The sequence below is a fragment of the Hippocampus comes genome, unplaced genomic scaffold (genome assembly GCF_001891065.2).
Source record: "Hippocampus comes isolate QL1 unplaced genomic scaffold, H_comes_QL1_v1.1 scaffold190, whole genome shotgun sequence".
In the NCBI taxonomy this organism is placed as follows: Eukaryota; Metazoa; Chordata; class Actinopteri; order Syngnathiformes; family Syngnathidae; genus Hippocampus; species Hippocampus comes.
In genome coordinates this window covers 618,866-646,850 of record NW_017805121.1, presented here as the reverse complement: position 1 = coordinate 646,850, position 27,985 = coordinate 618,866, and the positions used below count along the sequence as shown (strand labels likewise).

Below are 27,985 nucleotides of genomic sequence, written 5' to 3'. Positions count from 1 at the left end.
CTTGATGATGTCACGCAGCAGGAGGTCCCGGCCGACAGGGAGGTCCGGGCCTTTGACGCAGGTGACAAGCGGCTTCGCTGGAAAAACAGCTGTCACGTCACTTTGCTGTGCGCGTGCGCGGGTTCTTGACCCCTGGGCCGGGATCGATAAGAAAAGTGACAGATGGAAAAGCTGAGAGGGAATTTCTTCCGCTTCCAGACATTGACTGACAGCCCAGAGAAAAGAAGACCACCCATCGTTTTCATTGTGGTCGGAGATTCGTTTTCATTCGTTGTAGCGTGCAAGAAAAAGAATGACAACGATAATTCCAAAACAGTCATTTCATCGAGATTCAAAACTGACAGCGGACAGTCAACGGAGAATTTGGAGGTGATTTGATTTAGTTCAAAAAGAAAATAATAATCAAAACAAAATTCATCTTCTTTTTCATTTTCACGAAAAAAAGGTGTTTTATTTTTAAGATTTTTCAATTCTCATGACTATATTTTGTTGAACTCACCTTGAAAAATAGGAGTTTATTTTAAAGATACGATGAGATTTGTCTTGGATATAAGACAGATCCAAAATGTATCCTTGTGAAATTATGGTTTTTGTTTCTGAAAAAATACAGCACGCTTCATGATTGTAAAATGACTTACTTTTATGACAAAATTATGATTTTTGAAATTCCCCCCTAAAATGTTTTGACGACATGCTTGTGTTAAAAATGAAAAAGGTCGTCAGACTTCGATTTTAAAATATAAAAAAAAAGAATTACAAATGATGCTTTTGAATGAAAGCATGTCCGTTTGTTGCGAAATACGATTTATGATACAAAGTCAACGTGCATAGTACGAAAACGACAATTCATTCCTCACACCGTTCTTCTTTCCATAACAGTAATCCTGCACAGAAAGTTTCTATTTCATGAACAAAACATTTGGTTTTTAAATGAACACCAAATACATAAAACTTTAGCAACGACTTCATATGGGCAACGCGCAGCGCATCACATAAAACCTGGAATGTAAATTCAATAGATGGATGGACTCCCCCCCCCCCCCCCCCCCTCCCCAAAAGTGCTAATGATGACCCTGGGCGGGCTTGGCTGACAGTTGAAAGGTGAGAGGTCAACATCTCGGACAGAGACGGACGCCAGCTAATGACGCGCGCAAGCGTTAGCCGAAGCGCCCGTTTCATGTCGTCACCATTGCTGAGCATCCTGCTCGTCTGCTCGTGTGATCATCATTCTTCGATACGGCGAATTCCATGTTGGGGTCTGTGCTTTCATCTTCCCTGGTTGGTTTGAAAAAATAGGCCACGGCCGCCCCCCGCCCTGAAGCCCGTCCCGGCTTGACGTTTGGAGAGCGGAGCCCCGGGTAGCTCGATCCCGTCCCGGCACGCATCACCGACAACGACGAACGTGGGATCATCACTTCCATCCAGTTTTTGTCATGACATTCGGTCGTTTTTTTTCCGCGGCACAATTGCCTGCTGCGATACGGCGCTTTTCCAACCGCCGTTGGCATCCAATCACGTCTTCTCCTTTGCGTCCTCTCGACGTCCGCCATGACGCCAGGCTGCCGTAAAAGTACATTTTTGCGCGTAGCGAGGCGGCGAGCCATTTATTGACGAGCCGTCAGCTAGCGGCGGCCGGCGCAAAGTGCGCCTGATGCCGCGTGACATCTCCGCAGGAAGAGGCGCAGCTTAACCTTTTCTCCTGATGACTTGAATCAAAATGTAAATGCGTCCGCCCGCATCGATCGCCGCCGCCGCTGCCGCCGACGGGAATTACCCAGAGTTCACCTCTCCCGCTAACGGCCCGCGCGGCGTTAATGACTTAAAAGTTGCCGCTAAATGAAAAAAAAAAGGGGGGGGGGGGAACGCGATGAAGCAAAACAAATGCGAAAAACAACATCGCGTCAACACTCTGCAGCGAGTTCTTCGCGATCCAGCGCGCGGCTCCCCACCGAGAGCGCCGACGTGAGCGCAATGTTCGCCGGTGGCGCGGCTATGATGCCGGTGAGCATGTTCGGCGGCGCTGACGAATGTCAAGAAAACGGACTCGACGCCTTGGCGTTTTCTGAACTCGGGACGCCATCTTGCAAAAGATTAGCCTACAAACTTGCCGTTTCGGCGGCAGGTGGAATGCAACGTAACGTTTACGCCTCCTCTGAACACGTACGCGCGCATGCACGGTGACGCTCTTTTCGCAGACAGAGTAACACGCACGCTTAAAATACGTACACAGACACATACACGCATTTTTACGCCTTGATCCACACATACCGACACACGCTTGGTCAGATCTAACACATTGAGTTCGACACACTTGTGCACACCAACAGGGCAGACACAATCCTCCACGCGCATTCTTCTGCACACAGTTGCAATGATTGACAGGTGCCATCCGGTTCACTTTTCAAGAAAGCAAAAAAATCAATCAATCAAACAAACATCAAAGGTGTTTCAAAAAGAATGAACTGAAAGAGGAGTAAAATCCAACAAGGTGCCAAAGTCAGTAAAGAGGACAGAGTGTCAGGTGGTTTGTTTTTCCAGGCACGACACGGCGCGGCGCCGAAGATGAAAGTAAGAACACGAAAGCTCCATCAGCCGTGACGGCGAGCGACGATTGGCACGCGCTATTGGCACGTGTCAGCGCGGCGCCATGGATTTCTGTATGCAAATGCGCACGCTCGATGGCCGTTCCGACAGCGGCGCTGATCTATGAGCCCTCGCCGAGGCCAAGGAGACCGAGAAGAGGACGGGCGAGGCGAGGCCCCCGATTCGCGGCCGCGGCCGGGCAGGGGACATAAAAGTGGAGATGAGCTGAGAAATGATGCTGCTAAGTCGAAAGGAAAAAGTCCCGTCAATGAAACGGCCAGTCGGCCGGACGCCGGCCTCTGACCGGACGAGAGGAGAGGACGACTTTGGAGCGGAGTGCCCGCATCAACGCCAATGCGACCCACTTGACGATTTCAGTCCAGGCAGGTCTTGTCTCGTCTCAGCCGCTTTCGGGGCTTTTTTTGCCTTTAAAAGGTCAAAGCGGGGCTATTTTGACCATCTTTGTACTTGGAACTCACGCGGCCCGTCAACGGACGGCGATGGGCGACCGCGAGCGAGAAATCGTCAACGGTGAAGCGGCTTGGAGGAAAAACCGGCTCGGCTTTTCCTTTGCGAGCCTCAAACTCCTGACGAAACGTCGGGTTTACGTCATCGCCGACGTCACGTAAAGGCACCCCGGCATGTGGGAGCCTGTCGCAGGGGGAGGTGGGGGGTCGGCGCGCACCCCGTCGCCGTGTCACTTGGCCTCGGTCCGCCGGGGAGGGAGCCGCCCGTCAAACGGAAAGGTTGCGGCCACTTTGCATAATCGTTAACGCGGCGACAGGAAGTCGTTGCGGAGACAATCAATGTTGTTTTAAGAGATTACCAAAAAAAAAAAAAAAAAAAACAACCGAGGTTGGAACGACATCTTCGCTGACAATGACGGCCATTTTAGCGGCATCAGCATCAAGGCGAACCTTTTGGTGTGACTTTTTATTTGGGGCCGATCGATATGGCGTTTTCAGCATTTTATTTTGATTTCCATTCATCTTTGACTTATTGGTCGGTTTTATCTTGAACGGCGACATCCGAGCCGTGAGCGCCGAGTCGCGAGCCAGGAAGTCGTTCGGCGGCACGGCGTAGGACAAGGAAGTAAAAATAGAAGAAGTGGAAAAAAGAATCCCTCACTTGGGGAGGAATGAGAGCATCGCTTTCATGAGGAGGAGATAAGTCACACCAAAGGGATGATTGTTGTTATTGGCCGGCCGGGCCTTATCTCGCCGCCTCCCTCCCACTTTTCAGGGAAATTTGCTCGGCACGACAGCGGTGACTTGTGGTGTTTGGGTGCCAACGTTTCCTGTCCCCTGCACACACTTGTTGTTCTTTCGGGATCGAGCGGATCCTTTCGGAAGCGAGCGCACTTTGGGACAAAAAGCTTCGAAACCCGGAGGCGAGCTAAAACCGAGAAAGTTGCCAGACGAGAAATTTGGAAGCCAAAGTACCCTGAAAGGCGAAGAAGGCCTTGAGGAACGTTGCGACGTGAAGGTTGTGAGACTCGAAGCTCAAGTACACTTGAGGACCTTTGGACCCGAGGACCCTTACAGCAAAAACTCAAGCACTCGTTCACAACGCAGAAGCCTTCAATAACTTCCAGCCCCAAGTCAAAATAAAGACGAGTACTTCAGAACCTCAAGGGCACTGAAAGACTGGTCTGGCAGAAAAAAAACCAAAGTCTCCTCGAGGAAACTCAAAGACCCGAGAGCCAGAGGGACTCAATTCGAAGACTCGCACCTCAGCGCAGCTACACACAAGTACACCGAAACTTGCGACCTCAGAACGGTACTTCGGAACCCGTGCGACGCCGAAAGACCAGCATCTTGAACCTTGTAAGACCTTGGAGCCTGATGATGACATCCTGTGCCCAGACCCCAAGCAAAACAAAAATAAGCCAAAGAGGGAGCTACAATTTCAACCCCCAGACCGCTGAAAAACGTGGACCTTGGAGCCCCAAGGACTCTGAGAACCTTAGAACGTGGATGACCCAGAAAGACCTTCAAATCAAGACCTAGAACCCAAAGCACACTTGAGGACCTTCGAACTTGAAGTCGACTTAAAGACCGAAGACACGAATACTTCAGAACCTGGAGGAACCCTGAAGTACGATCGGTTACCGAAGGACGCTTGAAGACACCGAACCTGAAGCAGTCATGAGACTGGCACAGGAAGTGGCCAAAGACCTCATCTTAGTACTCGAGGACCCAAAGGCCATTTAAAGCCCCTACCGGGCCTGTTTTAGATGTCAGCGGATCATTTCGAATCGGGGCAGGATGGGGGGCTCTTCGGGACCGGACTTGGGCACCCTTGCCGTAAAGCGAAGAAGATTCCTGACAACTCGGACAATTCAATTCAAAATTTGTCTTTGGAACTGAAGGACATACAAGACCAGGACAGTGCGCCACAAAATCTCAGGTAGTCTTCAAGAGAGGGAAAGTTAAAAAGCCAACCCCCCCCCCCCACCAAAAAAAAAGCCAATTAAAGAGTTGATGTTGGACCGGTGTATCAGCGTCGTGCATGACAAACTGGTCCAATTTCATCGTGGTGGTCTTCTGAGATTTGTCTCCCCCCTTTTTCTTTTTTAGCCTGTGTCAGATGTGGATCGAGTGGGGAAGGGGCAGGCGGGAGGAGTGCGGGGGGTACAGTGTATGTGTGTGTGTGTGTGTGGTTGGGAGGGGTGCATGGGAAGTGGTTAGGGGGGTCCCCCCCCAGTGACAGAGCAGAAATAATTAAAGTTTTCTGTGTTGTTTCTTATCAGCTGCTGGGGGCTCTTGATCATTGGGGAGGGAGTAGGGGGGGGGTCTGTAAGGAGGTTTGTGCTACATCAGCTGATATGATAAACAAACCGAACAAGGTCACAACAACAACGCCAACATCATCATCATCTTGGCCATTATCTGCCGCCGCCCGCTTACTCAACACAAAGTGAGAGCACCAAAACGCCAAAAGGCGGACTTTCCATACGCAGACATTAGCAGCGGGATGGAGACGGTTGCGCGTGGCCCTCGTTTTTCATCCGGAAAAAAATGAATCACAAAACAAAAAAAAAATATTCGTAAAGTTAGCGCGAAAGGCAACAATGGCGTCAGGTCATTGAAAAGCCGTTCAAGAAGCAAAACATCACGATGGCGTCATCCATCCGTCACTTTCAAAAGGAAGCATCATTGAGTTGTGTCGTTAACGGCTTTTCATGAAACCCAGGAAGTTATCTCGTTTTTGTTTTTTTTTTTTTTTTACTGATAACGCTGCCACGTCCCTGGCGAGTTAAAAACAGTGAAAGAAAACAACAACGGTAAAAGCAGCTCAAGAAGCAAAACATCATGATGACATCATCAATTACGTTAAAAGTGAAAGGTGACATTGTTCGGTGTGAGCGGTGCCATCGTCAACCTTTCGCTGACAGCTCTTAACCGGTGATGTCATCGCATTGCATTGTTTCGTCAACAAGTGTAAATGTTTAGAAAAAAAAGAAAAAAAAAAAAAGGATGCGACGATGCTTGGTCGTCGCTTGATAAAACCGACGGACGGGGGTCGTGTTAGCAATTAGCGGGCTAGCCGCGCGAGCACTCGTGGCGGGACGTCCTCGGCAAAGTGTCGAAAGGCCAAAAGGGAAATACAAACATTAGACGTTCAAATGTGTTCAAATCAAGTCATGAGGATACATTCTTTATTTTTCATCACAGGTCAATGTCATTCCACAGAAAAGTTACAAAATATGAAAAAGTTCATCATTGGCAAAAAATAAAGACAAATGTTCGAAAAGTCAAATGAAGAGAAAAAGAAAATAATCAAGTCATTAGGACAAAGTCATGAAAAACTGTTGAAGATGTTGACATTTTATTTCATTCAAATGCGCTCTTCAATCGTGACATCAAGTTGCTCGTTAGCGTAGCTTTCCAGTGGTTAACAGACGAAAAAAAAAAAAAAAAAAAACGTTCCGAGTTTGAGGCTTCGTCTCGGTCATGATGTGACAAATATTCTGCACCGCTACGGACGGTTTTGGCAAACGACTTTTCTCTTTTCACATTTCAGCCGCAAAAAAAATAAGCATTTTGCCGTCTAGCTTGCCCGCTGCCGAAAAAACACAACGGCGTCTTGGCGTTCAAACTTGATTAGCGTGTGACGCTAACTCAGAGAGAACGGAGAAACGTCGTTAGCGGCTATTGGGCAAGCACGGAGAGGCGTGGCAACCGAATGCCCTGCTGCAAGCTAGTTAGCGTTTAGTGAACCACCTAACATTGGTGGGTGACCGATTCGGCGGAGGACTTGAATAATACACGTAAAACGTGATTTATCATGCAGCTATCGATTACTCGTCACCATTTCAAGTGTTTTAAAATCACAGGGCCGGCCCGGGCAGGCCTCACTTTATCTAGTTGCGAGCTAGCGTAGCATTAAAGTCGTCAAACTAGTGGCTGGTCTCAAAAAGTGAAATGCTAACTAGGATTAGCATGTGAAGCGGAATCAGAGAGATCAGAGACGAGTCAACTTTACCTTTGCGATTGGAATGATTGGTTGAGCCCGCAGCCATTGACCTGGCGCAAAGAGGCCTCACATGTGATTTGCGCTAGAATCTTTTCAGCCACGAGGTGGATCGTGCTACTTTAGCCAGCTCGCACGTTAAGATGAACTTTTAAAGGTGGGCGGGCGGGGAATCATGAAATCATATCAGGAAAGGACTCATCACAAGAAATTGAAATGTTCTTTCATGCTAGCCGACTTAGCATTTGGGTGATTAACGCAAGTGGTTAAAAACAAACAAAAATGTCGAGGCTTCGTCACGTTTTCTGAACATTGTTCTGGTTTCGCATTTTGGCGCCAATACTCGCCTTTTCTTGATGAGCTTAACTGTCTGCGATTCGGCGTTGTTGTTGCTAGCGGTAGCATTTAGTCAGCTGGCTCATGACACTTGAAAAACAAACTGAGGCCATTCTGAACGTTGAAAGCGTTTGAAGGTGAGTGTGGTCCATTTGAGTCACGAGACAGCGAGTGAAGACAAACGATTTGAAACCTTTGACACTCTTGAATTTGGACACGGCTGCCACTCAAGAGATGACCTCGATTTGGGTTGGACAACAAACAAACAAAAAACCCAACGTGGAGATGGTCTTGGGCTTGCGACGCGGTCAAGTGTCGCGAAGGGGTGAAAGCAAGTTGCGACCCCGCGTCAGGTGACCGAGAGGGAAAAAAATGGACGAGGAGGAGGATCAGTAAGCGTCCGACAGTGTCCGATGAGCACGTTAGCTTCCGGTTAGCGCGGAAACAAGGAGGCCTGGTGCATTGTGGGCGCTCTATGAGATGGCCTTGGCCTCTGGTAAGAATGCTTCCCAGTACTTTATCAGCTGTTCACACACACACACGCACACACACATATATATATAAATAGCATTCTTCTACAGACGTAGAAGATATTTCTAGACTCTATAAAAAGGTTAAAAAAAAAAAAAAAAAAAAGACAAACAATGTATTTACGTACGTAAGGGCCGGCCGTTAACCCGTTGCCGGCATTTATCGTCAAACGTGTTCAATAATCCCTCATTTATGCTGGGGGGCGACATTCCGGGCCGTTCCCGCAAAAGTCGTGACCAAAATATTGATTGGAACAGTTCTTTGGATTTCTCAAGCTGCGCACATACGCGGCAGCCGACAAACGGTTCGCCGTTGCGGTCGGGCGGCGTCGTTGCATCTCCGTCCCGTTTTTCAGTTTTTTAATCCACACAAGTGGAACAAAACACGCGCGCATATGATGTGTGCTAACAGGTTTGAAATATTCTGGGGGGAGATCCATTCCAGACAACAGGTCACAGGTCAAAAATTTGTTTTGTGACAATCCCCTTTGAACATATTTTTTAAAAGAGATTTGTTGTTGTCGTCGATGCAAAAGTGCAATAAAACAATCAAACGTGGGTGCGGGTATTAAATGCATTTCGAGAGATTTGAGAGTTAAAAAAAAAAAAAAAAGTCATTGCATTTTTGTTCCACTCATAAAAAAGTGTTTCAACATTTGGGAGACAAAAGTGCAATCCGAAGAATTTTTCAGTCGGCAACAGGTTCGGATATATATTATTTGGAAAGCTCGAAAAGGGTCCGCCAATGTGTTTTTATGTTCACGGGTGTCATCAAATCAGTCCATCCAAAAGTGCGCGCGGGTATGGCGGTGAGAGAAGAGGCGGCGGAATACGAAGCCATTACCTGTTGCTGCGTGAGTGCCAGAGCTTCCAAGTAGTTGGTGACCAGGATCTTGAAGTCCTTGACGCGTTCCTTCTGCGGTGATTCAGACGACGACAAGCGGCGGGTTAACCGGACGCCAATGCCCGCGTGCGTCCACTCTTGCCCACTTACTTCGAAGCGACTGACTTCTCGGCGGATGACTCTGGAAATGTGCTCAAAGTCTCGCTCTCCCTGCTGGACTTTGCCCTCCAACTGCAAGAGAGCAACGCCGAGCGCGGTCAGCGTCCGCAAAGCTCGTTGGCCCTCGAGGCCGTCGGCCGTTCTCAAAGTGCGCAATGAAGACGGCCAGCGCTACGCCGCCTCCCTCCGGTGGTACAAGAAAAAAAAAAGAAAATCACTGCTGCAGTCCGGTTCGGTTGTATTTCACTTTGGAACAAAATGCTCATTTGTGCTAGCGAGCGGCCGTTTCACCCAATTGTGTTCTTTTGGCTCATTTGGGGGGAAAACGAGAAAGCTAGGAACAACCTGGAACGTCAGGAACCCAGCAAGGAGGCGGGGGTGGGCACAGTTCCACATGTGCCACTTATTCATCAGTACTTGTGAAAAGGATGTGAAAAAGCGCATGCATGTACAAAAAAAAAAAAAAAAAAATCTTCATTCACTTTACCTGAGGCTCAAATATTAGTTAATATTGCAAACACATGTCCATTTTTGTCAGGTCCGCCTTTTGGACATCCCATGACCGTAAAATTTGAAAAAGAAAGAGAAAAATGGAAATTGGTGTTTTTCACAGGACCGCAACGTATTGTTCGATGTACAGATCAAAACACGAGTTCTGAGTTGAACAGACGACTTCTTCTTATTCTGATCCCCTTCCAATGCCAAGAAACACAAAATTGACTTCGCAAAGTAAAATATACAGAAATCAACTCACGAAATGTGATATCAATATCACAAATTTGAGCACAATATCTATTTTTTTTCACAATCAAACTCAGAAAATCCATTTTCTTTTGCGCAAACAGTAGCAAGGGACGAAAATGACGCACACGATCAAATCTTCATTTTAAGAAAAATGGAGATTTAAAAAAAAAAAAAAAAAAGTGAAACTGAGATTTTAAAAAATATGATGTCAAGAAATATATGGCATTGGGATCAAATGTGGAAATGCCACGTACAAAATAAGAAAGATGGAATTAAAAAAAAAGAAACAGTCAGCCAATCCGCTTGATCCTTAGGAGGGTCGCGAGCGGGGGCCTGCCTGCTCTGCCCAGTAGGCGGAGCCTATGCCTGCCGTATTTGGGCAGGAAGCGGGACACACCTTGCTCTGGTTGCCCGCCAAGTGCAGAAAATGATGACAATGACAAGCAAATTTGACATCACCATCAAACAAACGCCATTGAAAACAAAACGGATGAACAGGAGCAAAAAACTAAAAGGACAAAAGGGGAAAAAAAAATCAAAACGCAAATGAAACATATGATCGAGATGAGACGTGAAAGTGTGATGACAAAAAAAAAATGTGTCCTTCAAACGTGACTTTCAAACGATACGAATGAGACCGAAACAGGATCAAAACAACGTGATGATCGTGTGAGTCAAAAGAAAAGGAAAAAAGATGACGCGTCGTCAAAATGATGACAGTTTGATGAAAACGGGATCCGACGTGACCAGGCAGGAGAAATGACAGCTGGATAAAAAGTAACTGCGACCAACAAAATAAAACCGAGAAGAGTAACAAAAAATGGCATCTGATGAAGAAGGATGCTCCAAATATGAGCAGCTCAAGAGTCCTACCTCTTCAATTTCCTGGCGCAGCGAGGCATGACAGGGAGGGGGGGTGGTGGGAGGGGGGGGGACAAAAAAAAAATCAAGCAACTTTAAAATAAAATTAAAAAAAAAAATTTAAAATCATTATCAGTGCCTCAATGAAAACCGCTGCCGCGACAGTGCTTTTGGGTTTTTTTTTGCACGGCCCCCAACCTGGGGGAGATTATGCTTGCTGGCACTTTTTTCTTGATGTCTGTATAGATTGTCGGTTCAGTTGAATCGGGCCTATTGGACCTTTGACTTTTTTTTTTCTTGTTTTCTGAAAACAGTGAAAATGACAAAGGCAAAAAAAACCAAAACGATAGAAGTAAAAGCACTTCTATTTGCCTCCAGACGGGGTAAATTCACGACAGGCTGCCGCCGCGTCGCAGGGCACACACAGACAAAAAAACAAACAAAAAAAAAAAACAGCCTGCCTGCAGTCCAGACCCGTCTTCCGTTGAAAACGAGTGGCGCACGATGAAGCGTCAAATACGACAACCGATGAAGTTGGACGGCAAATTTTCAGCAAAAGGATTGGTCAACTTTCAGTCTTGTACCATTAAAACGATGACGATTGTGATTATTCAGATGACAACGGATCCAAATCGATGAAAACAAAAAGCATCCGGGATTCAAATGAACAACAAAAACAACGGTTGTAGCAATCGGATTTTGGGAACTAAAATGAGATTGAGTCCAAATGAATTGGAGTTGAAAAACTCTTCTTGTTCTGATGACAAATCACAAGGTGGTCACAGTCAACCATCTAAACTTTTATTTTATTTTTTTAAACGAAGCGAAAACAATCGTATCGGCGCGTGCGTGTGCTCGCACGAGGCGTGTCCATGCGTAGTACATAAAGGCTTGTTGTAACTCTCTCTACTGGCAAACGTTGACTTCCGAGCCCCCTTTGCCCCCCCTCCACTAACAGCGGACCCCCGACGGCGCGCGTGCGTGCGTGCGCTTTTCTGACAGACGGCTCGCAGGCTGAATTTGTGGGCTGACGGGCTAATAAAAGTCTTTCTTTTTCTTCTTCTCGGCTGGCTAAAATTCCTCAGGCGCAAAAACAAAAACTTTTCACTTGAGTGAGTAGCAAAGGTAGGTTTGTTTCGCCCCGCTGGACGCGCCGGGAGGGGCGGGGCTCGCGCTCCCGTCATGTCTGCCGGGTAAAGCTTTCGTCAACCCGCAGACGAGGAAGTCTTGGACGCCAAATGAATTTCGCGGCATTAAATCGGGGTGCCTCTTTGATATGATCAGCTACTTTTGCCTCGTGGAGCGAAAAAAAAAGAAAAACTTCCAGCAAGGCGATGATCCGGTTTGACCTCTTTGATTTTTGCCGGGATCAACTCTCCGATTGTGACGAGCGTTCGCTCCTCGATGCCACATGTCGATGTGACGATCGCGCGACCACTGCGATGTTACTCGGCCCGTGTCTTTGATGCCAATGAACGCGACCGGTCGCCTTTCCGATGCGGTGACAAGCTACCGTCGCCTCTTTGGCGCCGCGAGCGCTCTCTCTTCGATGTCGCGATCCGATGGGCGAGTGATGCTCTTTGACGCGGCACTTTTTACATCGCCTGGCTAAAACGCCGCGCGTTGAAGAGTTAGCGTTTCATAATTCCGCTCAAAACGATCCCAGAACAATGAATTTGCGAGACGAACAGGCCGCCATGAATCAGGTAAAGCAATATGTTACATGCAATTTGATTGGTCCAATCGCTTGTAGTTAACCAATCGCTGGGCCGTTTATAATCGAGCTAAGACTTCCGCAACAAATAATGCCTTCAGTGATCTGATTAGTTGAAGCTTTCATACACGTCCAATCGCAGGGCTGTTTACAAACGGAAAACGGAGAGACTGTTCGGGAGAGCTCGTGAAAACTCGACGATAAGGTACCTGACGGCCCCTAAAATTTTCTCAACGGATTTAGACGATTCACAAAAATGATCAATTTAAGAAATAAAACGGCGGATTTCCGCGAATCCGCGGAAAATTGCCATGTATGGGCGAGTGATGCTCTTTGACGCGGCACTTTTTACATCGCCTGGCTAAAACGCCGCGCGTTGAAGAGTTAGCGTTAGCCCTCCGCCGCCACGGGCGCGTGGATCATAGCCAAGTGTGTGACGTCACGTGTTCGGCGCTACTTTTTACCTCTTTGATGTCATCTTTGGCCTGCTGCAACTTGTCGGGTTTGTTTGAAAAGTGCAGCTTGACTTCGGCCTCTCGTTTCCTCTGCAGGAGCAGCTGAGTGTCCTGCCACTTCTGCCAGGCCTTCACGCGCTGCTCGAACACGCCCTGCGCACGCAAGCGTCACGTCGTCAGACACGCCGTTTGGCGTTCCTTGCCGAACCCCTCCCGGAAGAGGCAAAGACGCACCTTGACGGCGGCGAGGAGGCGCACGTAGTCCCCGAGGAGCTCGGCCAGGAGGAAGAAGTCGGCGTTGGCCTGCTGCTGGTACTGCTGCTCCATCTTCTCCTCCACCTCGGCCAGCTGAGACAAAGCTCGCGACAGCGCCGTGTGGTCCTCGCTGTTGCCCAGCATGGCCGCCGACTTTGCGAACTGCGCCGTGTTCTGGGACAACTCTGCGGGGGGGCGTGCGCGCACGGCGGCATTGACGTGACGAGAAAGGGGGGCACGTTCGCGAGCGTAAGCGCGCACGCACGCCGAGCTACCTTTCCGGTGACACACGAGCGACTCCACGCTGGCGTGAACTTTCCGCAGTTGTGCGTCGAGATTCTCAAAGTGTTGCTGCTTCTCCTCGAACCACTGACACACACACACACACACACACACACACACACACACACACACACACACACACACAGGCCCACATGAAGCCGTCCATCACGCTAACAAGGTTAGCATTCCCCCCGCCCCCCTCCCCGGGCAACTCACGGCGTCCGACTCGTTCATCTTGATGGTCATCTTGTTGACGGCGTCGGCGGCCTTGTTGACCATCCTGAGCAGGCCGGCGCCGCTCAGAGCTTGCGTGTTGATGGCCCGCGGCAACTGGAACGCACAGGCGCGCAACGGGCTCAAGATGTTTCCCTTTTTTCTTCCCCCCCGCACCCTCCCAAGTCGCTGCTGTTCGGTGTGAAATGTAGCGGTGCCGTCAAATGGAATGATCGGAATGATGAAGTTGAACGCCCACCGGTTACCGTCGCGTGCCCGACGACGACGGCGGCATGAAAGGGGTTGCGGGTGGCCGCGTGAAATTGAATCGCTACCGGGGAGTGACGGTGAACACCAGCCGGGTTGTCAAATATTTTCAGACTGGATTTCTTTTCGAGATTATTCCACTGATCGATCAGATGCTTTTGTTTTTTTTTTGTTTTTTTGGGGGGGGGGGGGGGGGGGACTTAACCAAATGAAAAGGTTTGCGTTAAGTTGATTGCAAAATAGATTTTTATCCGATGATGTCCTTGACACCGAGCGCTGGCGTTTGGTAACGGTGTGGCTACGAGACGCCTTTCCTCTACTTGAGAGCGCTCACAGTCACAGTCACAATAACCCCCCTCGGCTGGGCTCTGCGCAAAAGGCACAGGCAGGTAATATCACTGATTGTTTTTTTTTACATTAATATGATGTCCGAAATGCGGACTACCTATGAACAAACATTTGTAAAATGGACAGCAACGATACATAGCAGCGAACGCTGGTGTCATCCTGTTATCTGTCAGTCGAATACTGCACTCTGATTTTATTTTTTTGCATGTTTGAAAACCAACACCGCTGGCTTCTGCGTGAAAGGCAAAAGGGGATAAATGCCGGCTCTTTTCAGGAAGGACAGTAACTTACGTCACTCCAAACATAAATGATCTGGCTGCGGGATGCTGGTTTTCGGTGTGAAAACACATCCCGTCACTTTGACTGTGCTCTGTGTGAAAGGCACAGGTGTATCAATTCCAGCTCTTCTGATGCTCGGGATATGTTTTACATATGTCATCCGGCGGCGGGAAAACTGTGTCTCTGTGTGGAAGTCCCACCAATATCTCACTTTGTCTGAGTTCTGCGTGAAAGACACAAGCAGATAAATTCCAGCTCATTTGTTGGGGCTCTGTGGGAAAACGGTGTCTTTGTGTGCGGCGCGAGTGACACGTCTTTGTATATTGAACGAATAAAGAGATAACAGAAATTTGGCAGGAAGTCATGGGAAGTGTTTAAAAAAAGACGCATACCGCTGACGCTAAGCTAGGGTGGTAGCATGACAGCGCCCCCTGATGGAAGAAGCTGGCGCGGTGGTGGTCTTGGATGACACAAAATGACTTGTGACGTTTGTTTCTCCCCATTTAATTAGCCGCCGCTGCCTCGCTTTCGACACAATCGGTTTGTCGCCATCTCAAACAACCCCCCCCCTCCTTCCCTTCCCGGCCCCCTCTTTAATTCGCATCATTCCGCGCACCCCCTCAAAGCGATTGGAACGTCGTCGGCATCCCAGATTAAATCCACGCGTCGGCGCGAGAGCTCATTTTTCTTCATTTCGGAAAAGTTTACTTTCGCACGTGGTGGTCCCACCCCAACCCCCCTCGGTGCCATTTAAGCAGAGGCGGGGTCTCGGGGGTCCTCGTTGATGGAGGCCAAATGAAAGGGGGGTTGGAAGGGAGGGGTGGCACGGGGTGCTTTTCATTTATAGCCGCCTCCTGCTTGTGTTTCATTAAGTGGGCCGGACGGAACGCCGCACTCGCTCAAGCGTCCCACAATTCATCTGTTAAGTCGCTGACAGACCGCCATTTATTTCCGAGGCCGCCTCCCCCGCGCCCCCCGCACGCAGCTAAGTCCCAGAAGGCACCGCGGGGCGGGGTGGCACATCATCAATATGCGGGATGTTATTTTTGTTTGTTTGTTTACCTCGGAACTCTCCAGAAACTGCACGAGGTCGGGATCCTTGAGCAGGACGGGGTGCTGCACCGTGCGCATCAGGTACCTGCGCCGCAACATCAAAGAGATCGCTCAGAACAGGTGACGCCAAAGAGGGGAGCGCGGGGCCTCACGTTGTGAAGAAGCGGGGCCATCGGCGTCAGGCCGAGACCAAATAATCCTTCCCATTTGACATCCAAGAGGTAACGCTGACACCAGGGAGATTCCCGCAATGTCCCACTTCAGCCAAGGCGTTCTCACCGGATGAACTTTCTTCACAACTTCAACTCACACTGTCACACGTTGCCCGCTGGGCATCTATTGCAGCCTGGTCATGCTGGAAAGGGGCATTCCCCCACCTGCGGCCCCTTCCCAAGGTTGCTCTTTTTTTCGGGAGGTGGAGGGGGGGGGTGATTCCCCTTGCCTCCTTTGGCTTAAGATCAGGGGATGTCGTCGGTACTCGTCAACTGTTAACAACACGTGACGTCAAAGAGGCAACGCCTTGTTCGGAACGTGCGCTCGCTCACATGACAAACTCAAGCGAAGGCCACATGACGTCAAAGACGCCACGCTTGTTCGGAGCCGCTGACGTGAAACTATCCTCACTCGCGCTAAGCCCGAGTGACTTCAAAGTGGCGCCACCGGCTCATCTCGTTGACATGGGACGTAAAACTCAACATGCTCACAGTAGGCAACGTCGCGCCAAAGGGGCAAGACGGGCGGGCTCATCGTTGAATGGACGGGGCACGAAAGAGACAACGCTTGCTCGGCGCGTTCAGAGACGACCTCACCGACACGTGAACCTCAACAAAGCAACACAAACGCGTGAGAAAACGTGACATCAAAGAGGCGACGCCAACTCGTCGGTGAAGAGCGCGTGGATTCAAAGAGGCAACACGAGCAACTCAATCTGGGCAGGAACGCGCGGCGTCAGAAGGAAGACGTGACAACGCCTCGTCGTACCTCTCCAGGGCCAACCTTCTCTTCTCCACAAACTCGTTGGATGACGGGTCCTCCTTCCCGACCTTCACCTTGGTCATCCCTGTGCAGGCGACAGACCCGTGACGCGCACCGTGCGTGTTAGTTGCGAAGAAGGCGCGTCTGTGCCGCGGCGGCAACGTACCCACGATGCTCTTCTCCGGCGCGGGGGGCACGATGTAGCCGGCGTGCATGTACTTGGACGCCAGCTTCCCGTGAAGGCCCAGGAAGTCGCTGAAGCGTCGCCTGACCGAGAACTCGGGAAGCCGGAACAACGCCGACGACGGCGGCGCCTTGGTGGTCACCTTGTAGGCCATGTAGGCGTTCATGCCCTCGCCTGGGGACGGCAAAAGCCGCCCGCGTCACGGGAAAGGACGCCGCCGGAGTGGAGTCACGGTGAAGCGAGAGGAGGAACTCACCCACTTTCTCGGGGTCCGACACGGAGACCGCAACGGCCGACGCCTCGCTGGACTCTTCTTCTTCGAGCTGAACAAACGCAGACGACACGACAAACGACCACAAAAGCAGAAAATGCTTTTCAGTGGGACCGCATCGTGCACACGGCGAGGCGTGGCCGGCACATGCGTCCGTTTGTCCGAGGGCGGAGGTTCACCTCATCAAAGGAGGAGTGCGTAAACATGTCGTCGTGGGCGTGCGCCAAGCGTGGCGTGAGGACGGAGGTGGGCGGCGTGACGGGGGTGATGGCGGGCGACGGGCCGTCCGACAGCAGCACGTCTCTCTCCGGGCTGTCCAGCGACACCTCCTCTGTGGCCTCTACCACACGCAGACACGTGACAAAATGGCGGCCGGCTCGTTACGAGACACCGGATGCACTTTCAGCCATCAATTGAACAGCAAGAAGAGTCAAACGCATTCATTCAAAATCAAAAGCAAGTTGAGCTCCTGGCAGTTACTCACTCGGCCACGCCCCTAAAAGGCACACATTCAACACACAAAGGCAGTACCAACGATATGGGATTTTTCATTTGTTTCATCTTTGATTTCATTTTGCCATTTTGTTATTCCAAATTCAGTTTCAGTTTTGTGTTCTACAGTGGGTTTGCTAGTTTAGATTTCCTCGATTTGGGTTTAGTCTTTAGTTGTGTTTTTGCTACTTTCCGAATACTAGAGTAAACACATGCTTGTTTGTTTTGTTTTTATGCAATACAAGGCTGTTTTTATTCAGTAAAAATGCAACCAAAAATGGCAGTGTTATTTGGGAGCCGGAACAGATTAATCGGCTTTCAATTCATTTCAATAGGGAATCTTGATTTGACACAAATAAAAAAGTCCGGGCACCGCCGTCTGACATCACAAAGCGAGCGCTTACCTGCAAACAGGTCGTCTGCGTCATCGTCAAAGTCAAGCTTGGGCCCGTTGGACCTCTCGCCGCTCGAGTCCGCTTCCTGGGGCGGGACAAACAGACAGGAAGTGACACCGAGACGAGACCTCCAAAGCACCCGGGGCGTGTCTGGCGGCACGTGGAACTGTCGGTTAGCGCCTTTCAATATTGACACAAGTGAGGCACCGTCATGACTTTTTGATGTCACTTTGACAGGCGAGGAAGGTGTGGAAACAACAAGGAAGGCAACCCCGACAATATCGGAGAGCTGAATGCTAACATCTAATGGGAAAGGTCATCGAGAGACTAACAGGAACCGCCAAGACCTTGCGCTAAGTCCAAATCGGCAAACATTTAAACACATACCACAAAAGAGAATGAAACGCCGTATATTGAGAAAACAAAACTTCCATTTCATGTTGTCGTCCATGTTAGCTTAATGCTAACAAAACAACATTGCCAAGCACATCAATGAAGAGAATTGAACACTGTGCATTTAAACACCCAAATGAGCGATACAATAACAGAAGTCTGCGAGCTTCTTGCTCATCGAAATTGGCTCGATGTTACAGCATTTCGTTTGAATGCAGCGCTGACTGGCGGAGAAGAGGAAATGACAACCGGGAGCTTCTCTCGTCCTGACTCAGCAGAAACACCCAAAACAGGAAGACTCACACCAGCAGGAAAGAATTCCAAGTGCTGAGCGGCCGAAAAAGTGAGACAAAGGAGCAAACTGTCAATCCCAAGCTGGTGTTTCGCTACCTTCATTGACCAAACAAAAGAAAAAGGTCACAAAAAGTGGAGAAAAGGTTCATTGTCTGCCTTCTGTCATCGAGTGGAAAAGCATCTGATTGTTCTGCCGCTGGCGCAGAGAGATCAACAAAGTGATATTATTTGCACCAATGAGGTGAAATTGGATCTTATCCGGTGGGACTCCTGATGACCTGTTAGGACGCATATTGTTAAACCTTCATGTAAAACGCATCAAATCGCCACTAGTATGCGTTGTGTGGTTGGTTCAAAATTCTCACAGTTCGATCTTGACCGAAAAAAAACCAAAAACAGGCTTAGGAGTAAAGTAGCCATTTTTTGGTTGGTTCAAAATTCTCACAGTTCGATCTTGACCCAAAAAAAACAAAAACAGGCTTCGGAGTAAAGTAGCCATTTTCCCCTTGTGCAAGTGAACACGCCATCCTCACCTCCGTGACTGTCACCTGACGCACCGTCACGCGAATGCACCTGCGCATCCTGCTTATACCCGTAAAAAAAAAAACGGGACAACCTCGGCGGCTTCCGTAGACGAATTTTAATATTTGAATTTCTATTGAGCTATTCCTACAATGTATTTAGCCATTTTAAAAACACAGCCTCAAACAGGGGGGTAGACTAGCATTGCTTGATTTGAATGACTTCTAATGGCTCTTTCTGCGTCCGTCTCGAGCTTGTCCAGCCCAACGCTCTCCAATCCCAACTCACCTCGCGAGGGCCGCCCGTCAGTTCCGGGAACAGGTCCTCGGCGTTTTCCACCTCCTGGAAGTCGCTGTGGTTCGCCATGGGGTCCCTGGCCGTGGCCGCCATTGCCTTCGTATGCGGTTCCCGTGGGCTTTGCTCGGAGCTAACAACGTAGCCCTGAAGATGACGGCTAACGGAGCGAGCAGGGAGCTAACCTCCGCGACTGGGTGACTGACGAGGGGGCGGGGCGGAGGAGTCACGTGGTGTACCCAGCGTGGTCATGTGACAGGAAAGGACTTTGTCCAGCGGGGAGATCGACGGCGATCCGCAGGCTTGCCTTTTCAGTACCGATGAAACTTACCGCCAAAGTGGACGATACAACGTTATTTTAAAGAACAAACCAGCCCAACTTATCGTTAAGTACTGACGTGAGTAAAACAATCCCGTCCAGGAAAACAAAGAGTTTTGGTTTCGCCCTTGCCTTTTCAGTACCGATGAAACTTACCGCCAAAGTGGACGATACAACGTTATTTTAAAGAACAAACCAGCCCAACTTGTCGTTAAGTACTCACGTGAGTAAAACAATCCCGTCCAGGAAAACAAGAGTTTTGGTTTCGCGTTGTTAGCATGGATGCTAACATGGAAACAATCGAAGAGTCTGCGTCGTTTGAAAACGAAACCGCGCAAGGTAACGTGTGCACACTATTCATGTAAATGTCCTTAAAAAAACGGACGTTGTAACGTGTAGGTTATCACGTTAAAACGTGGCAAGCTTGGCTTCCGCATTCGGCAAAACAAAACGAACTAGGTGTCTTATTTTTGGGGGGATAGAAACTGTATTTATTTTGTATTCAGATAAGACGACTCCACTTGAACATGAAAATCAAACCTATGTTTTAACTGTTAAACGTAAGCATTTTCACTCATTTTAACATGCTGATTTTAGCATGATTTTTTTCGCAACTTATCACATTAAAATGTGAAATTAGTCATGTTATGTGATAACATTTTTTTAATCAATCACTTTGCTCAGCATTTGGGCATCTGATGCCCAACAGACTATGATTGCTTCAAGGGGGGGAGACATCCCGGGTTCTTAAACACTGGGCGCGACAGGCGCAATGGTAAGACGCTCTCTCAAAACAGGCATCGTCGAGCTTGAAAAATCGGTACAGACAGATGCCGTGGCATCGGATGGCATCACCATGACTGACGCCGGCGTCAACGTGGCAGCGGACTGGGAGGAGCAGCTGGCACTCATGTTGGAGTGTGGTGACGGGCTAGCAGAGGATTACAGCAACATGGTCAAGGAGTGGCAGCGTGAGGATGCCGAGCGACAAAAGGCAACAGCGCAGCTGCAAAAAAAGAAGGCCAAGACCACGCGGCAGCATCAGGTCAGCGGCTAAGTGTTACATGCTCACGTTAAGGAAGCTGCTTGTGGAGGCTCTCAGTCGTACAGGAAAGTTCCATCGTAGAAAGGGTTCTGTCAGTCGTCATCTGTACCACAGGTACAGATGACGACTGACAGAACCCTTTCTGTTAAGGAAGCTAAAATGCTACACGCTAACTCAAGGTAAACACTAGGAGTCACTGGCTAAATACACCAGACTACATTCAGCTCAACACTCGTCAGTGGCTGAATGCTAACACAAGCTGAACTCTTTGTTGGTGCAGGTTCTGCTGGAGAAGCTGGACACGCTGCGAGTGAAGCTGCAGCTCAACAACTCCAAAAGCACGCGCAAGAACTACCTGTCCAAGAAGCAGGAAGCCTGTGCGGAGAAAAGCCGTGCAGAGGACGAGAGGGACAAGTATGTGCTATGCTACTAGCTTTTGAACGTCAACAAAAGTCTGCTAAATGATAACATAAGCTCAATACTGGGAATCACTGGCCAAATGTTCACGAGACGCGAGATAAGTAGCTGCTAGTCACTAAAACGGCTAGCTGTTTGCCACAGTGACGAGCCTTCGCTGCCCGCAGGCTGTCCAGGGATCTGCAGGAGAGCGCCGCCAAGCTATCTGCGCTAACGCGGGAGCAGGATGAGGAGCAGCGATGCTGGCGAGAGGAGCTGGACGATCTGAAAGAGGAGATGGAGAAAATAAGGCGGGAAGCCAAAGACGCCGAGAGCCGCGCCTTGCGAGACCAGGTCAACGCCGTGGAGGCGCAGCGAGACGTCGCCATGGAGCGCATACAGGCCTGGCTCACAGAGGTAGTGCCTTCCGGGAGACCATCTTGAGCGAAAAGCTGACATGTGCGAGACACTGGCAGTCGTCGGCCAAATGCTACATGCTAACATTTAGGAAACACTGGGAGTCACCGATCAAATCCTACGTGCCAACATACGCTTAACCCTTTCAGGGACAGTGGTTGCGACAGTGGACAGCTGACCGTGTTATCGGGTTACGGGGTGCATGAAAGGGTTCATACCGGGAGCCAATGGCCAAGTGCCCCATCCCATCATATGCTTCACGCTGGGAGTCAGCGGAGAAATGCCACATGCTAGTCAGCTGCTACCTGCTGACGTTTTCCAGGTGTCCGAGTATGTGTCGTCACTGCGACCGTTCCATCACCAGGAGAAGGCAAGCTGGGCAACCAAGGAGGCGGCGGTGCGAAACAACCAGGCAGAGTTGGAGAAGCGATTCCAGGAGGTTCTGGCACGGTTGCAGGAAGGACGCGAGTTGGAGTCCCTGCCGCGCATCAATGTGCCGGCACTGCCGCGCATACCCACGGTACCGCCACGCGCATCTCACCGACCGCGGCCCATCTAGCTAATACTTTACGTTAACGCTTTCGACATTTTCTCTTTCCCCACCCCAGGCCGAGCTGAATTTCAGACAGATGATGATGTCCCAAAATCTTGGGCCGCCATCCCAGCGAGCGCCTCAGTACTACATGCCCCCTCAGCCCCACCTGCGTTACTATGCTCCGCCCCCGCTCTACCCGCAGTGCCACCCGCCGCCCCACGCCGGATCAATCCCGACTCTCAGCCACTCCCCGACACCACCCGCAAACCAGGTCGTTCCATCGACGCCGGCCGCCGCCTCTTCCGGCCCCCTGGACAAGGTCCTGGACAAGCTGGGGGCGCGCTTCCCACAATGCACCAGGACGCAGCTGACGCATCTGCTGCAGCAGGTGAAGAGCGCCCGCGGGACCCTGGCGGGCATTTCGGTGGAGCAGGTGGGCGATCAGGTGGGCCTGGCACTGGCGCGGGGCGACGCGCAGAGGCCGCCGCCCGCCGAAGCTGCAGAGCCCCGTAAATTGTGCCTGATTTGCCAGAAGGCCGTGGACCCCGGAAGCCGGCATCCGCTCACTTGCACCCACACCATTCACAGGGACTGCATCTGCATATGGATCCAGTCCAGCGGGAACAACTCGTGCCCCTTCTGTCCCACTAGGTGAGCGCGCTAATGCTTGTTAGCTTAGCATTCAAATATTACTTGGCGGACATGTTTTTTTTTTTGTTTGTTAAACATTAAGGGGAAGAAACATTCGGAAGATCAATTTTGATTGTTTTTCCATTAAAATCATTTTAAGCCCACAGTGTCTTTGTTTTGGTTTCATAGCTAAGCTAGCATTAGCATATGCTATTATCAGTTTCTCACAGTTTAGCTTTTGTGATGCCCAAACGCTGAGGTTATTATCATTGAGCTAGCACAGGTGGCTCTTTCAAGGCGGCAACATTCATGGAGCTATTTGATTTTTTTTTTTTTTTTTATCTTCTGTGGCTCCCAAATGTTTGGCTCATGTTAGCATCTGGCGTCCACCTTATGTCGTTACAAGTGTTCAGCTTGTTAGCCTTTAGCTTGTGGCTCCCCACTGTGAAGCTTATGTTAGCATTTAGCGGGAGAAACTCAGTCTTTAGCTTCTGTGCACATTTACCTGCTATGGCTCAGTTTTATCTTAGCATTTAGCCAGGGACTCTCCCAGTCTTAAACTCATATTAACATGTTTCATTGCGCTAGAGAGGCCACTCTCAGTGTGTAGCCGATGTTAGCGTGTTGACAAATGCTGTCATGTTTGATTTGCATTAGTAAACGGTGCCATCGTACAGAAACATGGGAAGAAAAAAAAGGTAGTCCTTCTACTGACATTCTTCCACAATCTTAACAGCGTCTCCGAGTTGCGGTGGTCGATGTGGCGAGAATGAGTGTATCTCACGTAGCTTAGCAGCGTCCTGCGGGAGTGGCGGAAAAACACGCTAACAAGGTGTTCTCATGCTCGCCGTCAACCGCAATCGACCGCGTGACGCGACACCCCACAGACCGCATCCCTAAAGGCTTTACCCAGCAACAAAATTACGCTTGTACGCTGCCCCCTGCTGGTATCCGGTGGCCTTTATGCGTCGTTAACGACTTTTTCTGAAAGGTTGTTTTGATGAGCATCCATCATGGCCGCGGTTACATCAATTAATGCTGTTGACGGCGGAGGAAGAGGGGGCGCTACCACCACCCCGTCCAGCTCAGTTCGTCGTATCCCCCACCCCCTCCTCCCACCCGGCATTAAAGTCCTGTCATCCCAGCTCGGCCCCCCAGCACAGAGCTGTCAATTAAATGTGATTGACTGGCTAACAGCAGCACATAAATACAAAAAAACAACAGACGGGAAAATCTATATGTACCTCCCCACCATCTGCCCCCCTTCCCCACCCGACCGTCAAACAAAGTCCCGCCCCTCGCTGAACGTGCAACCAATCAGCAGCATAATAGCCTCTGACCTCAAATCATAAAGTGTTGTCCCGAAAACAAGCTGCCATTTTGCACCCGAGTTAAGCCCCCTATTAGCGTTTAGCATGTGTGGCTAGCAGCACTTGGCGCAGGGATGTCCAAACTTTTTGCACAAAAGGCCACATGTGGGTCGGGGGGGGTGGGTGGAAACAAGGTACAGCATGAGCATGTCTTTTTTTGTTTTTCATTGACATTTTGAAATAAAAATAGTCAAGAGTATCGTTTAACATTTTAAAAAAAGATACAAATATTGTGATATGGTTTTTTTAACCATGTAAATCAATAATTGTAGCCAATACATGAGTTATTTTTCTTCCAAAAATGATACCCTTCAATGTTTTAATGTGTTCTCATAAACTTTTGATGTTTTACATTCATTTTTTTTTAGCACACACCAAGCCAGTGAACCCTGGTTTCGTTAAACTTATCATGCTGTGTACATCCTGCATTATCATGTTTTGTTCCCAAGCAAACAACTTGTCACATAAGCATGTTTTTAACATGTTTCCAGCTTAGCAGCTAGCCACATTAGCATGCTGTGCGCGTAGTTTATTGACCTTGCGGTCATGTGGTGATGAGTCGTCGTCATCATCCTTTAGCGGCTGGCCAACGATTATCAAGCTAGGCCCTGCTGCTGGATCATAAAATGAAAACTGAACTCAAATCTTTTTGTGCTCAAAGTGAAAAATGTTTCCACCGTCACAAATCTTTGAAAAGTCCACCGAGACGTTTGGTTCGCCGCTAAATGCCCGAGATTGATGCTCCAACCGGATTGAGCTCCACGCTCGTTGAAAAGGCGTCAAAAAGGTCCACTTAGCAGGCTCAATTGATGATGTCTGCCTGGCAAATTGGCCTTTGATGCCACCCCCTGACTGACCCCCCCCCCACTCCCACGAGGGGGTCTAATGGGTGCTGCCCTAATGGCGCCCTCCATCACATGCGAATATGAAACGTGACAATTAGCCAAACGAGCTTTAGCGAGAGGGGACAAAAATAACATGCTAGTTTTCGACATCGACACCTGTGGGGGCTCAAGGGGGGGTTGGGGGGGGCTGTTGCGCACAAGTCAAAGTGATAAATTCAACCTCATCGATTGGACAGCACTTAAGAGACCATGTATTCAGTTAAAGGCTACATGCTAACAGGCACTATAAACTAGCAGTCGCAAAGGTTGAATGCTAACCTAAACGGAACTACACATCTTTAATGCTATATGTTAACATGATAGTAAATGTTAAGAGTGACTCATGCAAGCTAAATGCTGACAAGCTAAACCCAATAGGAAAATGCAGTCGCTTGTTAGCAGAGTTTACGGAACACATGTTAATGAGCTAAACCGCAAAATAAACTGGTGGAATGCTACACGTAAAGATAAGCTAGGTACTGGGAATAACATAAGCAAAATGCTCAACAGTACACTCGTCACAGAGGAGAATTGCTCTTAGAAGCTCAATACTGGTCGGCACACACACTAATGCCAGTCACATGGGCTAAATGCTACATGAAAAGATAAACAGTCACTTAATGCTTACTGCAACATGACTTTGTCACACAAGCTAAAGTCTAATAAGCTGAACCTTCCAAATCAATGGCTAACTGCTACTTATAGATACTAATATAAGTTAAACACTTGCAGTAGCGCAGACTAAAATGCTCCAGACTGGGATATGCTATATGCTATGACAAGAAAAGAAAAAAAAACAGTCACGAATTAAATGTGAACTTAAATAATGGGAATGGGTCACCCAAAAATAACTTACCGGCATGATACCAACAAGATAACATGGCGAGCTGCCAGCCTGACAATGTAAAACAATTTGCAATAAAAGAGAATAAGTCATGAGAAATCAAAATAAACCTTTAATGTGTTTTTGGTATAAAAAAAAAGCACTCGCATTTGCTGCAACATTTCACCTCATTTGCTTCATTTTGATGACTTCAAAACACTTGCGTGACATCTATTCATTTTGTCATACAACCACTGAGCCATTATCATCGTCGGCACTCATTTGGGTTCACTGCTGCCCCCTAGCGGACTGGCTGCTTTGGAGAAATCATGTAGTGAGTGCGGCGGCCATAAGGAGGCGCACGATGTAGACAGGTATTGTGACAGCCTCGTTTCAAGTTGTGTCGAAAAATACTGTACATGTAATGAGGACATCAGGAATAAAGTTGTCACCATGGCAACAGATCAAGCAGCAACCTACTTTAGTTTTTAAATACCAAAACGGGTGACATCAAGGGAAATAAATTTTGCTATAGTGACATAATATGACGTGTTTTTCTTGAAATAGTTGTTTGAAAGAGGATGTCAAACAAAATGGCACTATGGTCAGAACAACCTGGTTGAAATGAAATTAAAAATAAGTGACGTCAAAGTGACATGAAAACAATGTTGCCATAGAGACAGATCACATGATTGCTTGTTTCTAAAATGCTGATGTTTCTCAAGGGAAATGACCACTTTTTTTTTTTTTGCCACAAATGTGACGATTCTTGCGATGACGACAGACGACGTGAATAGTTTTGCCAAGATGGCAGGTCATGTGACAGCCAGCTTCAAATGTTTATAAAAATGCAGACACAGAGGAATAATGTGTTGTCGTGGCAACAGGTCAATTGACAGCTTAGTTTCAAATTGAGTTCAATCAAATGTCGCAAGTGAATAAAGTGTTGATAGAGACGGATCACGTGACGTCTGATTTAAATAACGGTGTGTATTTTTTTTTAAATGAGTTAAAAAATATTGTTGCCATGGAAACAGGTGACAGGACAGCAACAAAAGTTGTGCTGAAAAAAAAAAAGACAGCATAATGAAGAGTATTGTTGGAATGTTTAAGGACAGCCTGGTTCAAAAAAAAAGTTTGAAACCATGATTTCTGTGGGGCGACTGTTGCTATAACGACAGCCCGGTCAAAAAAAAAAGTGGCATCCTGAATAGTATTGTCACAGTAATAGATGTTGCCAGCCAGCTTTAAATAAAGTTGCGTTTTAAAAAAAAGGTGACATCATGAAACAAGTGTGTGATTATTTAAAAAAAAAAAAGCATTAACACTCCGGCGACAGAAAGTGTTCACACATTGGTGCTTTTGTTCTTGTTCTTGTGCTGGTTGTGTGACGTGTTGTGCGCGTTGTTGTTGTTGTTGTTTGCGTTTCCACTGAGCGTCTCCATGATGGACCTGAGCGCCCCGAAAGGCCTCTTGGCCTCTGAGCTTCCCGTAGGCGCGGCCTCCTTGGTGGCGGCCGGGACCCTGCTAGGCTCCGCCTCCTGGTGCAGCTGCTCATTGAAAGTGACCCTGAGCTTGAGGCTGTGCGCCGTTTTCCTGCGCGACGACGGAGACTTGAGGGCGCTCTTGGGGCTGGTGGCCGCGACCTTGGGGGGGCCGGCGGCATCGGTGGGGGCATCCGCGTCGCCCGCGCCGTCGCCCGCCTCGCCGGGGCTGAAGGCCACGCCGTTGACCGGCTTGGATATCGGCTTCCTGTCAGCCGTGGGGAGGTGCTTCCTCATGACCAGGTGGAGGTGCTTGGAGGCGGGCTCCTCATCGTTGATGGGCAGGTGCGTGGGCCTATCGGGTTTGGGAGGGGCGTCGGAATCCGATTCGCTCAGCGAGCGTTGCATCATCTGCTTCAAACGAGCCAGCTTCTGCTCCCGCTTCTCCGTCGACGCCAGAGCGGCGCTTCGACGGGCGCCCTCCCGGCCGGAACCCCCCGCCGCCGCCGCCCCGGCCTTGGAGACATCGCAGCTGTCTTTCCGCAGCCCCGCCTCCTGACGCACCAGCCAATCGCCATCCGGGGACGTCCCCTCCACACTCAGCATCATCTCGGGCCATGCCTCCATGCCGGACGGATGACTGCTGAGGATGAGACACGTTGGCTCACTATGCTTTATGTGTGTGTGCGCGTGTGTGTGTGTGTGTGTGTGTGTGTGTACCAGATACCTGGTGTCAAGTTTGAGTAGTTGTTTCTGTAGTGTTGCCTTTTCAGCCGCTTGTCTGCAAAACACACACACACACATTTCGTCAGTGAGTTTCATCAGTTGTGAGTTGTGTGGCAGTCGTGGTTTTTTTTTTTTTT

The 27,985-nt window shown here is 49.1% G+C and overlaps 3 protein-coding genes across 10 annotated transcripts in view; 1 reads left to right on the top strand and 2 right to left on the bottom strand.

Moving 5' to 3' along the window:
* Positions 1–6,212: 6,212 nt before the first annotated feature.
* Positions 6,213–19,362, bottom strand: snx2 (sorting nexin 2). 2 transcript variants are annotated; one of them, XM_019865958.1, is made up of 15 exons: positions 19,214–19,362; positions 17,726–17,801; positions 17,009–17,169; positions 16,815–16,881; positions 16,541–16,732; positions 16,381–16,459; positions 15,409–15,484; positions 13,456–13,569; positions 13,233–13,326; positions 12,937–13,142; positions 12,712–12,855; positions 10,546–10,557; positions 8,920–9,000; positions 8,770–8,841; positions 6,213–7,919 (listed from the first exon to the last, which is right to left on the bottom strand). In XM_019865958.1, the coding sequence occupies exons 1-15, from the start codon at positions 19,313–19,315 to the stop codon at positions 7,869–7,871; spliced, it is 1,527 nt and encodes a 508-aa protein (XP_019721517.1). In that variant the 5' UTR covers positions 19,316–19,362; the 3' UTR covers positions 6,213–7,868. The 2 variants fall into 2 exon arrangements, with proteins under 2 accessions (XP_019721517.1, XP_019721519.1); XM_019865960.1 differs by lacking the exon at positions 10,546–10,557.
* Positions 19,363–19,397: 35 nt separating this feature from the next.
* Positions 19,398–25,798, top strand: rnf214 (ring finger protein 214). Its single transcript, XM_019865961.1, has 7 exons — positions 19,398–19,646; positions 19,788–19,877; positions 20,336–20,583; positions 20,864–20,997; positions 21,168–21,396; positions 21,719–21,916; positions 22,005–25,798. Exons 2-7 carry the CDS (start codon positions 19,817–19,819, stop codon positions 22,584–22,586), a joined length of 1,452 nt encoding a protein of 483 aa, XP_019721520.1. The 5' UTR covers positions 19,398–19,646; positions 19,788–19,816; the 3' UTR covers positions 22,587–25,798.
* A 1,035-nt stretch (positions 25,799–26,833) lies between these two features.
* The window catches only part of sncaip (synuclein, alpha interacting protein), a 16,066-nt gene continuing 14,914 nt past the window's right edge, over positions 26,834–27,985 (bottom strand). For 4 of the 7 annotated variants that reach the window (XM_019865945.1, XM_019865949.1, XM_019865946.1 and 1 more), the window contains exons 12-13: positions 27,850–27,903; positions 26,834–27,765 (exon numbers count right to left, since the gene is read on the bottom strand). In XM_019865945.1, the coding sequence (XP_019721504.1) occupies positions 26,985–27,765; positions 27,850–27,903 (835 nt within the window). In that variant the 3' untranslated portion in view covers positions 26,834–26,984. The remainder of the gene's footprint in view (positions 27,766–27,849; positions 27,904–27,985) is intronic. The other 3 variants (XM_019865952.1, XM_019865947.1, XM_019865951.1) reach the window with 3 other exon arrangements.